Source organism: Aulonocara sp. 'chitande type north' Nkhata Bay, linkage group LG14, assembly GCF_057382095.1.
Source record: "Aulonocara sp. 'chitande type north' Nkhata Bay isolate Kocher_YH1m ecotype deep benthic linkage group LG14, A_spYH_male_GT1.1, whole genome shotgun sequence".
Taxonomy (NCBI): domain Eukaryota; kingdom Metazoa; phylum Chordata; class Actinopteri; order Cichliformes; family Cichlidae; genus Aulonocara; species Aulonocara sp. 'chitande type north' Nkhata Bay.
In genome coordinates this window covers 40,313,555-40,330,526 of record NC_141357.1, presented here as the reverse complement: position 1 = coordinate 40,330,526, position 16,972 = coordinate 40,313,555, and the positions used below count along the sequence as shown (strand labels likewise).

Here is a 16,972-nt window from a genome sequence, read left to right as displayed (position 1 = left end):
GCTGGAACTGCAGCTGGTTCTACAAAGTATTGACTCAGGGGCTGAATAATTACACACACCCCACTTTGCAGTTATTTATTTGTAACAAATGTTTGGAATCATGTATGATTTTCGTTCCACTTCTCACATGTACATTGATTCATGTTTGTGGCTGTAATGTGACAAAATGTGGGAAAAGCTGAATACTTTTGCAAGCCACTGTATAACAACCCCATTGTCACAAACTGTGGTTCGCTAAGGTTCTTTTCAACATGTTGAATATCTTTACATCATCAAGTGCCCTGAGATGGCTCATATTAGACTATATAAATAACTTCAACCTGGATTTAAATAAACTGAGTGTTTCAGCTGATCTGAGGCTTTCTGGGAGTTTGTTCCAGATATAAGGAGCATAAAAGCTGAATGCAGCTTCTCCGTGTCTGGTTCTGACTCTGGGAACTGATAAAAGACCGGATCCAGATGACCTGAGGGATCTGGAAGGTTCATACTGGGTCAGGAGGTCACTGATGTATTTTGGTCCTAAACCATTCAGAGCTTTATAGACCAGCATCAGAACTTTAAAGTCTATCCTCTGACGGACAGGCAGCCAGTGTAAGGACCTCAGAGCTGGACTGATGTGGTCCACTTTTTTGGTCTTAGTGAGGACTCGAGCAGCAGAGTTCTGAATGAGCTGTAGTTGTCTGACTGATTTTTTAGGTAGACCTGTAAAGATGCTGTTACAGTAATCAAGCCTACTAAAGATGAATGCATGGACTTTTATCTCAGCCTCTGCACCAAGCACAGATGGATGACGTATGGAATAAAACAAGTTGGAGGTGAACAGTTTCACCCCTGACTTGTTAAAATTAAATCCATTTGCTTTAAACAGATGCCTGCGTTCCCAAAAAATATTAAAGTTGTCGATAAAGTGCACTGAGTGGTCAGCACATGCTGATATGAGCCATTTATTCAGTGTAAACAACCTTCTGAATCTCTCGTCTCCTCCTCTGACCGGCGGTACAGGTCCACTGATGAATACAGCTGCATTCAGAGAGTTTACAGTATTTAATAATCCAGTAAAGTCCCGTTTCAGAACCTCCGACTGTTGTTTGGACACATCGTTTGACCCTGTATGCAGAACAATGTTTGTCACAGTTGGATATTCATCTGCAATTTGAAGAATTCTCTCCTTCAGGTTGTTGACCATATCGTTAGGAAAGCAGAGGACTTTAGTGTTCTTACCGCACATCCTTTGTACATCCTTTACGGCAGAGTCACCCACAATCAGAGTTTCAGGCCTAGCCTTTAGCTTTCCCTGTGGTCTTTTACTTTTCAACAGATTTTCAGACCTTATTTCGCTGCTTTTAGATGGATGGTTGTCCGATATAGATCCAGGGTCCTTTGATAGTGGAGCAAATTTGTTCTGCAGTTTCACATTCAGTTGTTTTGGAGGTTTGTTGTTAACCTTCCTATTCACGGTTGTCCAGTCCTGTTTCCTCTCGTATACAGGGGTAGAAGAGCTTCTCTGTCTCGTAGGAAGTGAAGGCCAGTCGGTTTCAGAGATTTCAGCTCGCTGTGCTCTGCCCGTGATACGTCCTCCCCCTTCCTGGAGACATGATTTATGTCTTGGTTGTGCACCAGTACAGTCCAAGGGGGGATTATCGCTTGAGGATTTATAATAATGCACAGAGTCTACTTTCTTGGTCATGTTATCTGTGCTCCTTAGCTGTGTACTAGCTTGCTCATCGCCATTGTTTTGAGTCAAAGGCAAGGTTGTTTCATTTCCACACAGTCCATTTACCTCCACGTTTACTTCTAAACAATGAATTTTTGTCTCCATTACTGCAATCTTCTGCAGGAGGCTGTGGTAGTCATCTGTGGAGAGGGAAGGCATCTTGTTGCTAGTTAGCCTAGCGGTTAGCCCCTTTCCAGGCTATTGAGGCTGTTCGGTGCCCAGACGCTGTAATCAGGCTTCAGCTGTGTGTAGGCCACTGACACACGGAGCGCTGAAGGTAAGTTAACTATAAAAATGTTGCTGTTTCTGTTAAGAACACTTTAGTCCTAATGATCTATAAGTGTCCAGAAGCTATCGCAGGTAAGCTCATACGGAAAAAGGGAAAAAATCAGCATAAAAATCAACAAAAGAAGCAAAGCATTAAAGAGCAAAGAGATGAAGCGTCCACACACACAAAAGGGCAGGAGCATTCAGCACACCAGAGACTGTCTGCTGCCCTCTCTCGACCCCTACCAGATTGCTTACAGAGCAAATTAAACCATGTAGCATCACTATTGCTCTTCACTGAGCACTGAGCCATCTGGAGAACAGGAAGACCTACGTGAGGACTACAGCTCAGCATTTAACACCATAATCCCAGACATCTCAGCACCAAACTGGACCACCTTCAGACACCCACCCACTCCTGGATCAAAGGCATCCTTACCAACCGGCATCCATCAGCTTATGTCTACACTAATCGGGATAAATTTGAAAATCTAAATCTAAAAACATCCGTGTCCACTCTATAGTTTTCCATTTGTGCATTCGACCTGCGTCATTTCCGTCTGCCGTTTATTTACTTTCTGGCTCTTTGAAACATTGCAGCAAAATGTCGAGGAAAAGCGCTGAGTTTTTTAAATGGACTGACAATGAGGTGGACTTGTTGTTAGTAGTATTTATTTATTGTCATTGTCAAGAACAATGAAATTGTGTTTGGGGCTTCCATACAACCCAAAAAAAGAAGAAAATAATAAATACCCCTTAAAACCCAAGTGTACATATTTAACCCAGTGTGACTCCAATGCAATAAGACAATCCTTAGCAATAATGTTCGTAGAAATTCAGACAAAGACCTGAGAAACATGACAAAATACAACAATGCAACCCATTCAATATTATTGTACTGTGAGATATGATATCAGATATGATAGTTATCTATTTAAGAAAGAGGGGGGGGGGGGGGGGCAGGAGGGGGAAGAGAATAAAGATATGATGCACCAATGCAGACCAGTTCATTGCTATTAAGAAGTTGGATATGGTTATTGTCCGTGAGAGGGGGGCAGAGAGTTCAGGAGCCTCACAGCCTGTGGATACAGGCTGTTGGCCAGTCTGGATGTTCTGGCCTGTATAGACCTGTACCTTCTCCCTGAGGGCAGCAGATGGAAAAGGTGGTGCGCAGGGTGATGTTGGTCCCGCAGGATACTGTGCACCCTCCTCAGACAGCGAGTGGGGAAGATATTACTGATCTCTGGCAGACTTGTTCCAATAATTCTGCCAGCTTCTTTCACCACCCGCTGGAGTGCTTGCTGATCGGCCTTGGTGCAGCTGGGGAACCACACTAGAAATCCATACGTCAGAACGCTGCTGATGGCACAGTTGTAGAAGTTCAACATCAGAGATCTGGGAATGTGTGCGCTCCGCAGTCTCCTCAGGTAGTAGAGGCGCTGTTGGGCCTTCCGTACAACTGAGGTGATATGGTTGCCCCAGGACAGGTCCTCGGTCACAGTTACCCCCAAGAATTTAAAACTGCTCACCCTCTCCACCGCCTCACTGCCAATGAAGAGAGGCAGATGGTTGTTATGACCCTTCCTCCGGAAATCTACAATGATCTCCTTGGTCTTTTTGGTGTTTAAGACCAAGTTATTGTCGTGGCACCATGACTCTAGTTGTTGCACCTCTGTCCTATAGTTTGTTGCGAGTAACACAAGGGCACAAAGTTGCTGAACAACAGCTCTGAGTAAACACTCCGTCTTCTGGAGCATGTACAAACTGATATTAATCTTTAATAGGGCTGTCAAAATTGAGAGCCAACAAAACAACTGCCGTACAATGCCTGTCATGGTCCCCGTGTCTGCCTGGCTGACTCAGGTTGGCTAAATGTTTCTTGTTTACATCTACCTCTCTCACGCTTGCCGTGTCTCGCTGGGGCGGAGCTCATTGCGGGCTCCCGCCCCTGGCCCTCTCACCTGAAGTTAATCACACACGTGTTTCATTGCCTAAACTCATCCACTACTTAACCCTTTAAAGCCGGTCGGAGCAGCATGCTCCGTTTTGCGTAACTATTTTTAAATCCCTGTAGAACCTGAACCATGTAAGCTAGCGCAATAATTTTTTTTTGCATATGAAACCGGAGGAGTTGTACTTACATCTTACGCCATCAGCTTGTCCTCGGTCACGGTTTCCTTCCACATAAAGCTTTGCAAAAACTGCATAAAAAGCGCTTGCAGGAACAAAAACATAATATTCCAGAAACACGCTTTGCCGATCCGATCAGCTGTTCGTAGCACTTCCCACATTGAAACAGACGTCAGCGCGAACGATGGCATGTCCGCATTTCCTGCCCGAAACCGGAAGTGACGTCATTTTCGTGGAAATATAGTTTTTTACTTGTAGGCCTTAAAAGCCTATACTGGTGTTTTTATAGGTCATGTTTGACTTTATGCTTTTCTGAATAGTTGCTGGGATGCTTAGAACTCGAATTGCACAGCTGGAAATAGTTTATTTTGATGCACCTGATGTTTTCTTTGCAAATTTGCATCATAGGATTGTTTTTTCCTTTTTCCTGCAGTATATGTAACGGATGTATTTGTGATTTAACACAGGTGTTATTCTAGAAGGGAAACCCTCCTCAAAAACGGACGGAGCAGTGGAGCCGCCGAGGGAATGCACTGAATTAAAAACTGTATAATTAAAATATAATTTATTATACAAACAATTAAAAATGCAAAAGCAATTAAAACAACCCTGGCCAAGGGGTAACACAATAAAAATCAATAAAACACAACATTAAAAGTCCAGTGGCATCCGCCACGATATAAAAGTCACAAAGAACTAAAAAATCCAGCGAAGTGGTGTAAAAGGGAAACCCAGCGGAGTCCTCGCCTTCCTCCCTGCATTCCGCGTCCCAGTACGCTGAAGGAAGGGAGGGAGCGGCAGTCACTATTCTTTTCAAGCAGTTTTCATTCGTAAAAAGGGGATAAGTCGAAGACTTACCCCGGGTGGGCAGAGCTCTCAATTCCGCTCGCCGCTTCTTTAAAACTGCAAATCGGCACCAGCTGTCTCGCCGCCTCTGCTCTCCCGCAGTGCACAAGCTGGGCTCTTGTTGCTACTGCCGTCCGACTGTTCGCTCTGCGTCCCTAGTCGCTGGTGCTGTATCGTCCTCCCGCACTGCTGACACCAAGCTTCGCCAGCCCTTCGGCTTGCAGGCGCCGGCGCCGCCTGACACCGCTCACTCCTGCCCGTCGCTCAAGCCTCCCCTCAAGCCTCTCCTCTCTGTGGTCTTCCAGGCCCTCTTATTGGCCTCTGGGACCTCCCAGGTGTGATCAGGTTTATAATCGGGTAGGGGCTGTTAGGATGCCTGGGTCGTTGACCCAGGGTTTTTGAGTTTATTTTATTATTTATTTTCAGTCTTTGGTTTCTTGGTTCTGTCTTATAGTTTATGTCTCTGTCTTCTCTAGCTGCTCTGTCTCCCCTGTCAGCTGTATCCCCTTGTCTAGTTCGCGTCTCTGTGTATCCTTAGTTGCTATATCCCCGTGTCCAGTCAGTGTCTGTGTCTGCCCTGGTCCCACGTCTCTGTTCCCTCTGTTGTAGTGCCTGCATGTGAGTCTGTGTCTTTTGTTCAGTCTTTGTTATGGGTTTCCTGTTTTACTTTGAAAGTCCATGTCTGATGTTAATGTATCTGGTTTTGCTTCCCCTTGTCTTGTTTGTCCTGATTTGTCCCAGCTGTGTTTCCCTCCTGTTACTCATTCCCTGATTGCTCCCTCTGTGTATTTAAGCCCTGTGTTTCTCTGTGTCCGTGTCGCGATCTACCGTTTATTTAGCTGTGTGCTTTGTCAATCCGCCGGTGTTAGTTTATTTTTGACCTTTTTCCAGTTATGTTATGTTTGAGTTCAGCATTAAAGCTGTTTTGGTTTAAGTTTCTCTCTGGAGTCTGCATCTTGGGTCCTATCCCTCTCCGCACACAGCCGTCACCTAACAGAAGATCACGACCATACTATGGACCCAGCAGACATTGAACTTCAGGAGCGACGCCGAGCAGCCTTTGCCCAGCTGGAGGAGGAACTCCGCTGGAAGCCATGGCTCACCCCTGACGTCGTGCGCATTTTCCATGGCACTCGGCTGGCTCTCGGTGGTCCCCGGAGCTGTCAGAAGTCTCCACCTGTTGCTCCGCTGGCACTCAAGATGCGGCCGCTTCAGTTGGAAGTCCTCCGCGTGGCTTCAGGCGCTCACGCTCCGGCCTCAGCGTCACCATTCTGTGCACCGGAGGCTCAGTTGCTAACGCCGCCAGCTACCTCTGCCCAAAGGAAACGGCGCTCACGTCGCCGTCATATGGACACGTCTGAGCAACCTCCGGTGGTGAGTCAAAAGGACTACACCTTCCAAACTCCACCTGAGCTGTTAAACAGTAAAGACTATGAACTTACCTCAGACACTTTCGGGATTTCTTTTCTCGACGAGGATTTGGATTGGGAGGCCAGTTTTGGTTTGAATCCTCCCGCGCTAGTTCATCACAATAAGCATTCGTCTGGGATTTTTAGTTCGAGGTCTGCTTGTTGGAGTGGGAACAAGCTAAAACCCAAGTTTGCCGAGTCTGTTTTTTCTGAGACTGTGAACACTGCTAAACCTAAGACTGTATGGACTGTTAAACATGGTGGGAAAGGGTCATCACCTATTTTTGATGAACCAGTTTTCAGTGAGCCTGCTCCTTTGCCTTCCGGTGCTCCTCCGCCCAGGGCAGCTGCGGTCCAGCCGTCTCCTGCACCTATATCAGTTCCTCGGGTGAGGGGGGCTAGGGCCCAGTTTGTCCCTGCTCCAGTTTCCAGGCCGGCTGAGGCTCCGCTAGTCTCTGCGCCCGTGCCTATTCCGCGGATGGGAGCGGCTACTGCCCAGCAGGCCCCTGCACCGGTTTCTGTCCTCGCTGGAGGCTCAGGTGAGCCCGTCCAGCAGTTTTCCGTAGGCTCGGAAGACATAGCTCAGCTTAGTGCGCATCCACCATCTCACCCACCATTACTACCATCGTTACAACAGTCAATACAACTTAAACTTCTCTCCATAGCTCAAACATTAGCTCACCTGTCAGCTCAGTCACCTGCTCAGTTCTCACCTCAGTCATTCACTCCACCGTCTGTTCCCGCTGGGGGTTCTGGAGAACCGCTTCAGCCGTCTCTTCCTGCTGGAGGGTCCGAGGGGCCCGTTCAGCCACCCGTCTCCGCTGGAGGGTCCGAGGGGCCCGTTCAGCCACCCGTCTCCGCTGGAGGGTCCGAGGGGCCCGTTCAGCCACCTGTCTCCGCTGGAGGGTCCGAGGGGCCCGTTCAGCCTCTTGCCTCGTCAGCTGGAGGACCCAGCCAGCACGTCCCAGTGTCTGCTGATGGTTCTGGCGAGGCCGTTCAGCCACCACCGGCTCCACCGCCTGGTCCAGCCTCCGAGTCTGCAGCTCCGCCTGGTCCGGCCTCAGCCTCTGCAGCTCCGCCTGGTCCGGCCTCAGCCTCTGCAGCTCCGCCTGGTCCAGCCTCCGAGTGTTCAGCTTCGTCTGCTCCTGAGATCTCCCTGCTGTCTGTTCCTGCACGTCTTGTCCGGCCTGCACATCTTGTCCGGCCTGCTCGTCCCGCCCGGCCTGCACGTCCCGCCCGGCCTGCACGTCCTGCACGTCCTGTCCGGCCGATGACTGGACGTCGTTGCCGTCATGGACAGCCCTCTGAACTACGCCGCCGTCATGGACGGCCCCCTGAACTACGCCGCCGCCAGTGCCTCCTGCCCGGCCGGCCTTCTGACCTGCTCTGCAGCCGGTGCCTCCCGCCCGGCCGGCCTCCTGACCTACTCCGTCGCCCCCGGTGTCTCCTGCCTGCCCGACCCCCTGAACTGTTTTCTGGGCTCTTGGGCCGTCAGCCTCCGGGCCGCCCCCCTGAACTGCCCGGGTTTGGACTATCGTGCTGTCAGCCTCCGGGCCGGCCCCCTGAACTTTGTGTGAACTGTTTTTCCTGGCCGCCTGCGCCTGTCGTGAGCCTGTGTTTTGTTATGTTGCTTTCTGGGCTCCGTTGTTTGCACTTTTTTTTTGTTTCTGGCTCCTTGTTTGGTTTGTTTCGAGCCCTCCGTCCTGTTTCCCCCACCGCCCTCCCTGGTTGGGTTGTTTTTTGTTTTGGTGTTTTGGTTTGGGCTGTCTGGGAGCCAGCCCTTTAGGGGGGGTACTGTTAGGATGCCTGGGTCGTTGACCCAGGGTTTTTGAGTTTATTTTATTATTTATTATTTTCAATTCAATTCAATTTTATTTATATAGCGCCAAATCACAACAAAAGTCGCCTCAAGGCGCTTCATCTTTGGTTTCTTGGTTCTGTCTTATAGTTTATGTCTCTGTCTTCTTTAGTTGCTCTGTCTCCCCTGTCAGCTGTATCCCCTTGTCTAGTTCGTGTCTCTGTGTATCCTTAGTTGCTATATCCCCGTGTCCAGTCAGTGTCTGTGTCTGCCCTGGTCCCACGTCTCTGTTCCCTCTGTTGTAGTGCCTGCATGTGAGTCTGTGTCTTTTGTTCAGTCTTTGTTATGGGTTTCCTGTTTTACTTTGAAAGTCCATGTCTGATGTTAATGTATCTGGTTTTGCTTCCCCTTGTCTTGTTTGTCCTGATTTGCCCCAGCTGTGTTTCCCTCCTGTTACTCATTCCCTGATTGCTCCCTCTGTGTATTTAAGCCCTGTGTTTCTCTGTGTCCGTGTCGCGATCTACCGTTTATTTAGCTGTGTGCTTTGTCAATCCGCCGGTGTTAGTTTATTTTTGACCTTTTTCCAGTTATGTTATGTTTGAGTTCAGCATTAAAGCTGTTTTGGTTTAAGTTTCTCTCTGGAGTCTGCATCTTGGGTCCTATCCCTGTCCGCACACAGCCGTCACCTAACAGGGGCGGAGTCTTTCCAGGACAAGTCACCAAATAAATATTATAAAAACATGCAGTAAAACTCATAAAAATAACCCATTGTACAATATTAAAAAGGTAAAACACAGCAAAACATGCATAGTAAAAAACCCTAAATAACTTCTCCCTTTCTACCCCGTGACATATATAAAAATTGCTGTATCTCCAAAATAAAACTATGAAGACACTCAAAATAAATTTCCTGTGGTGGGAAACTATTTTTTGCAACTTTTTTGTATTTAAAGTTTTGAGGGATAAGTCTCTTAAATTTCTCCAAGTAGAAATATATGTAAAAAAAACAAAACAAAAACGATTTTCAATTTTTTTGTACTTTATTGCACTTGTTTGCAATTGATGTAGTTACTATGGACTTAATGCAGACATATTATTAGAATATGGGCTATAACAGTTGTATTGATGTATAGCAACTTGAAATGCTCCCAAAAATGGCAAAAAATATAAAGTAAGTTCTGGCAGACTTGGTTCTATGGTAGGTCTTAAAGGGTTAAGGCAGTGGCTGGAAGCATCTCGTCGCGGACTATTGAGTAACCTCGGCAGTAAGCTCCGGAGTACTAGTCTCTTGTTGCCTTTTCGTATCGCTGACCCTTTGGATTAATCACTTGTTGTCTGTAAACAGGAATTCCGTTTCTGTCAGGGTCCTGGGACTGGGCGACCCAGGACCCCTGGGCAGTCATGGACCTGTGATACTATTATGTATTTTTGGTGTTGCTTCCCCTTCTCCGTGCTTGTACATATGTGTGTGTGTGGGTGGCTGTGTGTCTGAGCGCTTGTTTATAGGCGCCGTCAGGCCTGGGGGGTGTGGCCCTGCTAGGGGACTGGCCACACCCGAAGCCACACACCTGCTGCTGATCAGGCCTCGTCGGGGGAGCTACTTAAGAGAGTCTTGGAGCGCCCACCGACGCGGGATCATTGCACGAGACTCCACGTTAGTCTTCTGTTCAGTTTAGTCTGTGAGTGTATGCCTACTGGAATTACGTGTCTTGACGGCTGCCTCTGTCATTTTCCCCTCAGGAGGAGCGTGGAACACTGGAGGGCAGCAGGCACGGGGTGTGTGTGGACACACGAGAGTGGAGAACACGGAGCACAGACTTTTTGGGAAGACACGACACGGGAGTCACGGGAGAGCACGGGGATTTACTGTTATTGTTTCCATCACTGTAAATAAACGCACTGTTTATACACAGAGTACCGCGCCTGGGTCCTCCCTCCCCACATCCCCCACGGTTTGCCACGCCAAACCGTGACAGCTTCCCTGGAACCCTTGGTGTGCGGGCTGCTGGTGTGCTGTGTTTTTGTGAAGTCCCTTGTGTGTGAAGAGCTCCTTTCCCGGATTTCCCTGTGCCCTGGATTCCCCCGCCCTCTCACTTGTATATATTTGCACCTGGTGTTGTATAGTAAACGTAACTGTATTCTAGCTTCCTCGTCTGCGCTTGAGTCCATCCCACTTCGTGACAATGCCATCTGCCATCTTAGCTGTAAAGGTCACATGACTGCATCACATGATTAAAATGCATTATCGTTTTTGAAAACCTTCGGTTTTTTGCAGTTGTAGAATGTTTAGCTGATTTAGAGTTTAGAAATGTGTTATCATAGAATGTAGAACTGTTGTAGAGACACTGCCCTTAAAGTAATAAAGGCCTCACTCTGTCGTGGACTTAGGAGTAGGGTACCCCTCCCCCACTTGAGCTGTGAAAGTAAAACAGAGAAGAGTTTATGCTGAGTGGAAATTCCCCAGAGGAAGTTTTAGGGTGGGGGTCTCAACATTGTAACTGGATACCTGTGGTCTGGAAGTGAGAGGGGTTTTATGACCTCTAGGGAGTTACCTACACCCACAGTGTTTTAACGGTCACGCACACACATCCACACGCACACTCACTCATGAGCACTCACATAGACACGCGGGAACGTGCACATGTAGGCATTCATGTGCTCGTGCACATAGACACAGACAGAGTTTGCAGCACACCGTAGGGGGTTTATGATGGGGACGTTTCTATAAAGCTGGCTGTAACAAACAAAGGGGTGAAGATTTTGGAGAGGGACATTGGCCTCGTCTTCCCTTCTAGAAGTGCATGCTTAAATGAAGAAGAGTAAATTTTAAAATTTTAGTTGTAACTTTTAGAGCTCTGCACGGTGAAGCTCCCCAGTATATCTCTGACCTGTTGAAACCTCATGCTTCATCCCGAGCACTTAGGTCTTCAGGTCAGAGGCTACTGGTGGTCCCACGTACTAGATTTAAAACACGTGGGGATCGGGCTTTTCAGGCACCGAGGCTGTGGAACTCTCTGCCGTTGTCTTTACGCTGTCTAGACTCTACTGACTCCTTTAAAAAGCAGCTGAAGACATTTTTATACAAACGGGCTTTTAATTAATTTTAACTTGTATGTCTGATCTTATTGTAAAGCACTTTGTGATTTTTATCTGTGAAATGTGCTATATAAATAAATTTTACTTACTTACTTACTTAAAGATAAATGAAGATGAATAAAGATTTTGTGGCACCTGACTACTAAGTCCGGTGCCATCTCTGGATGCTCGAGGAATAAAAAGAACCGGGGTAAAACTGATTTGCCAACACAGTCCACAAGGCGACACGAAAACGGCATTTCAAATGTCTCCACTTTGGAGAGCGTTTTCAAAAAGCTCCGTTTTCCTTGACTGAAGACGCCGTCTCAGTTTGGATGGAGAGAAAATGATGCGTTTTCAAACGAAAACGTATTAGTGTGGACATGGCCTCAGTCAGACTCGGCCCCCACCTCTCCCCCCAACAGGTCAATCTGCCTCCCCACCTACTCCACCCTCCTCCACCCATGCACACATTTTACAATGGCAAGTATATTTGTCCTTAAAAGGTTTCCCCTTTTTTTGTTCACTCCCTCACATCCACCCTGATCAGGAATTTGCTGAGTCCTTCCATACTCTCACTGATTCATTCAACAACTGTGGTCAGAATGCAGCTACCCGTGTCCACTAACAACTTCTTAAACCCATGAAACCTTCAAACTTCCCTGAGAACAGTTAGTGATGAGACCAGGGTGCTGCAGAGGAGGTTGTTCTGGTGGTTTAAGATAAGATAAGATAAGATAAGATAAGATAAGATAAGATAAGATAAGATAAGATAAGATAACCTTTATTAGTCCCACACGTGGGAAATTTGTTTTGTCACAGCAGGAAGTGGACAGTGCAAAAGTTATGACGCAAAAATTAGAATACAATAAGAATAAATACAGTACACAACTGTACAGAATAGAATAAAATAAAATACTATATACAGTAGAATAAAATAGAATAAAAATATACAATAAGATAAAAATAGAATACAAATACAAATACTATATACAACTGAGTAAAAATACAACGATGACAGAAAGGATTATTGCACTTAGTATTATTGCATATGTATGGATGTGTGTGCTTGATCAGTTAAAGTCTTTATCATGGAGTCTGACAGCAGTGGGGAGGAAAGACCTGCGAAATCTCTCCGTCCCACACCGTGGGTGCCGCAGTCTCCCACTGAAGGAGCTGCTCAGTGCTGTCACAGTCTGCTGCATGGGATGGGAGATGTTGTCCATCAGGGATGACAGCTTAGCCGCCGTTCTCCTGTCACTCACCACCTCCACTGGGTCCAGAGGGCATCCTAGAACAGAGCTGGCCCTTCGGATCACCCTGTTCAGTCTCTTCCTGTCCCCAGCAGAGATGCTGCCGCCCCAGCAGACCACACCATAAAAGATAGCAGAAGCCACGACAGAGTCATAGAAGGTCTTCAGGAGTGGGCCCTCCACTCCAAACGACCTGAGTCTCCGCAGCAGGTACAGCCTGCTCTGCCCTTTCCTGTAGAGGGCGTCTGAGTTATGAGTCCAGTCCAGTCTATTGTTCAGATGAACACCAAGGTACCTGTAGCTGTCCACAGCCTCAATGTCCATACCTTGGATGTTCAGTGGTTGCAGTGGAGAATGCTTGTGCCTGCGGAAGTCTACCACCAGTTCCTTGGTTTTACTGGCGTTGATCTGGAGGTAGTTCAGCTGGCACCAGTTCAGTTTAGTGTCCAGGATCAGGAAGGTTTGTATTTCATGGTCTCTGCAGACGGTGCTGTTCATAAGGCCAAAGACTGACATCATTTCCCTGAACAGGTAGGCGGTCTTTGTCAGGTTTTTTCTGCTGATTTGTTGCATCAGTCAGCTCCAGCTTTAGTGACGGCTGCCTCTGCGATCAGGGAAAGTTTCAGTGAGCGTGGCAGCAGTAAGGCGAAGCTTCACAAACACACAATGGTACGTTTGTGTAGAGAATACTTTTAAGTAGATACTTTGACAGATGTGTGTAGCACATCTGTGTTCATTAACATAAAGAGAGAAACGTGTTTTTCCTGCTCTGATCATGTGATGATGGCTTATGATGAGAAACGCCTAAAATGTGAAATTGTGTGTTTGCAGGATCACAGTGAAGACACAACGCAGGGGAACAAAATACAGCTCATCATAAACTCCTCAAAGGTTTCATACTTCACACTTGCTGCTTACTTCGACACCAGTACTTTGAAATATTTCTGTTTCACGGTTGTTATGTCTTTATACTTATTGATTCTTTGCGCCAATGTCCTGCTGATTGTGGTTATCTGTGTGAACAGAAGCTTACATGAACCTATGTACATGTTTCTGTGCAGCCTGTTTGTGAATGAGCTGTATGGTAGTACAGGGCTGTTTCCATTCCTCCTGCTTCAGATCCTCTCTGATGTTCACACTGTTTCTGCTCCTCTCTGCTTCCTGCAGATCTTCTGTCTGTACTCGTATGTCTGTGTTGAGTTTTGCATCTTAGCCGTCATGTCTTATGACAGATACCTCGCCATCTGCTGTCCTCTGCAATATCACACACGTATGACGCCTGCAACGGTTGTCTTGCTGATTGCACTTTCCTGGTTATACTCTTTTCTTACCATTCTTGCTTTGATCTTACTGATCGCTCCTCTGGAGCTCTGTGGGAACGTCATTAACAAGGTTTACTGTTTGAACTACTCCATTGTGAAACTGGCCTGCTCTGAAACCACAGCAAATAACATTTATGGTCTTTTTATCACAGCTCTCACAGTCTTTGTTCCAGTTATCTTAATCCTTTGCTCGTATGTGAGGATCCTCAAAGTCTGTTTTTCTGGATCCAAACAAACCCGACAGAAAGCCGTCAGCACCTGCACGCCTCACCTGTCCTCTCTGCTAAACTTCTCTTTTGGTGTTTGCTTTGAAGTGATCCAGAGCAGGTTCAGTCTGAGCAGTGTGCACAGCATGGTGCACATTGTTTTATCGCTGTACTTTCTAACCTGCCAGCCGCTCTTTAACCCCGTACTGTACGGACTGAACATGTCCAACATCCGCAAACGTCTGTTTGCTCACAAAAGGAGATAACTGCAGAAGCAAAATCATCATCATGTCTGCTCTGAACACTGTGGTGAATATTGTATATTATTATTATTATTGCATATTATTCCATGTAAATACATGGCTGCCTCTGACTCGTGTAAACTCTTCTGTGCAGATTCAAACCAGCAGCCTCTGAAAGCCATCTTACTCCTCTGGTTGCTCATGAATCTTACAGCTACAGTCACATCCTAAAAGGCTGTCATGATTCAGACTCAAATACTGTGTCTGCAGCATGAATCACAATAGGTTTCTTACACAGTTATTACAGTTCTTCCGGCAGAGGCACAGTCTGCCGTCGCTTTGTTGAGAGATTCTGAGTGAAATGACACACCAGCAGCTGAGTCTTTACCTCCTCCAGCACACAGCACATTTTCAGAAACCACAAACAGAAGATTTTAGCTCATACATGCATCACAGCTGCACTTTCCATACAGCCGGACCAACGTGGAAAAATTCAGTAAAAAGGGTTAAAGGTTCATTTGACATCTCTCTGTAGGCCATCCAGGTGCTGATTGTCTGAGGAGCTTGGAAAGAAAAGCGACTGGACTTTTCAAAGTTTATTTTGGGCCTTTGTTAGACAGTGCAGTGAAGACAGAGAGAGAGGCGAAGCCATGTGGCAAAGGGCTGTCCCGGGCTGGCCGCTCTGAGTCACATGGGGTGCTGTACAGGTGACTGGCTGTAGCTCAGGAGGTAGAGCAGGTCACCTACTAATCGCAAGGTTGGTGGTTCAATCCCCCTAGCATGTATGCCAATATCCCTGGGCAAGGTAGTAACCCGAAGTTGCTCTCCAATCCCTCCGTCCATTGTGAAAAAGGTTGTGGGTCATTACCAGCAGAGATTTGGGCTGAAACCATTGTGAGACTGACAAGATGTGAGTGGACATCAAGGCATCTGGGAAGGATCCCAGAATAAATCGGAGTTGTAAGCCCCCCTTTGTTCAAAGATGGTCATTCGTAGTGAACATAGATGACTTCTGTCAGTTCTGAGTGAGGTCGTTTATGTCCAGAAGTCCAGATGCTTTCTGTTCAAGTCCTTAAAAGTTAAACTGACCTAACACCCAACAGGATCTTGCTGTTCTGCAGGTTGTTAACCTGTAAAGTCTGAACTATGAAATAATTGCCAGAAAATTAAACTTTTTGGAAACTGCAGTTTTTAATTGAACCTTCTGACAATTTTTTTTTTCAAAAGTAGAAGACAATACATTCATAAGTTTGCATCATTTTTGCCACCTTAAACATTTCTGCTTAACAGGATCAGCTGACCATGGGGTCATTCTGCACGTGGATCATTCCAGATCCGTGGGATGGTCTATCAGTCTCAACCTGCCTCAGTTTCATGTCTGTGATGTGGAGCAGCAGGAACTTGGTGGCAGATCTGTTTTTGATCATTCACTGCAGGAAAGTTCACAAAGTGCATTCTGGGAAAACCTTCTGATTCAACTTTCTCTTTTTGAATTTTGCAGCACTTCATTAGAAATGCTTAAATCAGTTGATTTGTCAGGGGAGCAGTTAAGAGGCACTCGCTGACTTTTAGTGACCCACTTGAGGTTTAGGTCAGGGTTCACTGAAGGCCGGGTTCAGACATGGGTTCATGTTTGGCAGCGATGACGGTCCAGTGTTCTCTGAAGCGAGTGAAGTTTCTACCACACAAATGCAGCCTTTAATAAAAATGCATATTTAAAGGGTTTTGTTTTTAGTGCGAGCGACGAGTTTATGGCCGTTTTCTTCTTGTCTCAGCGTGCAGTTAATCATGTGACAGCCTGACTCTAAACCCTCAGTGGCCCTCAGGCCTGCTGTGTGTTAGGAAGCTAACGTGGCGCTGGGATCAGTGCCGTCTTGGACCGAGAGTTGACTTTTAGTTATTTCCACAAAAGATGAATTTAAGACTTTGAACAAAGTGAGAGAACTTTTCTGTTGAAGTAAACCTGCTGATGCTGTAAGAGTTACATCATCACTGTAACAGGTAGATTAAAGGTCACCTGTGCATGTAAACATTTCTGTCCCTGAGGTGTCTCCTCATTAGCCACAGTTTCCTCCAACTCCCTCTGATGCAACTATCTGTGAGTGCTTTTGACCAGAGAGACCAATCAGCCGGAGCGGACCTCAGCTCTGGTCTCAGAGGGCTGAGGACGGTAATGACCCCCCTCAGAGGACCCACCCATGAAGACACACCCTGCAAACTTCATACAGACTTTCTGAAACACTGCTCCAGCTTTTTCCTGATGTTGTAGAATGTGTTGTCCATATTTATGTGGACACCAACTCTGAACATCCACCAGCTCACTGCTGATCCACTTAGTGTTGCACTTTAGCCACATGCTAAGAAACAGAAAATAATATAAACACATTACAGAAAACTTTAGAGTCACACGTGCAGTTTTATTATGCATATTCCACACCGGTGTAAATAGGTATAAAAGTTCATAAAAGTGTTACCAACGATCCAAACATTGTCCACTCCTGCAGTTCCTGGCGTGACAGCAGTGTTCTGCTTTTTATAATGGCCTCCTTCACATCACTGTGACCTCTTTGGGCTGCATAATGAAAGTTCACAGTCAGCAACCCCGACTTCCATGCCTGGACTCAGCAATAGGCCACAGCTAGTCATGAAACAGCTTGTCATTGTTTCAACTTTGTTGTGACCAGTAGGTTACAAAAAACAATGAAAGCTG

General features: G+C 46.6%; 1 protein-coding gene across 1 annotated transcript; it reads left to right on the top strand.

Moving 5' to 3' along the window:
• Positions 1-13,533: 13,533 nt before the first annotated feature.
• On the top strand, positions 13,534-14,286 carry LOC147315314 (olfactory receptor 51G1-like). The gene has a single exon (XM_086260364.1). It carries the CDS (start codon positions 13,534-13,536, stop codon positions 14,284-14,286), a length of 753 nt encoding a protein of 250 aa, XP_086116490.1.
• Positions 14,287-16,972: the final 2,686 nt, after the last annotated feature.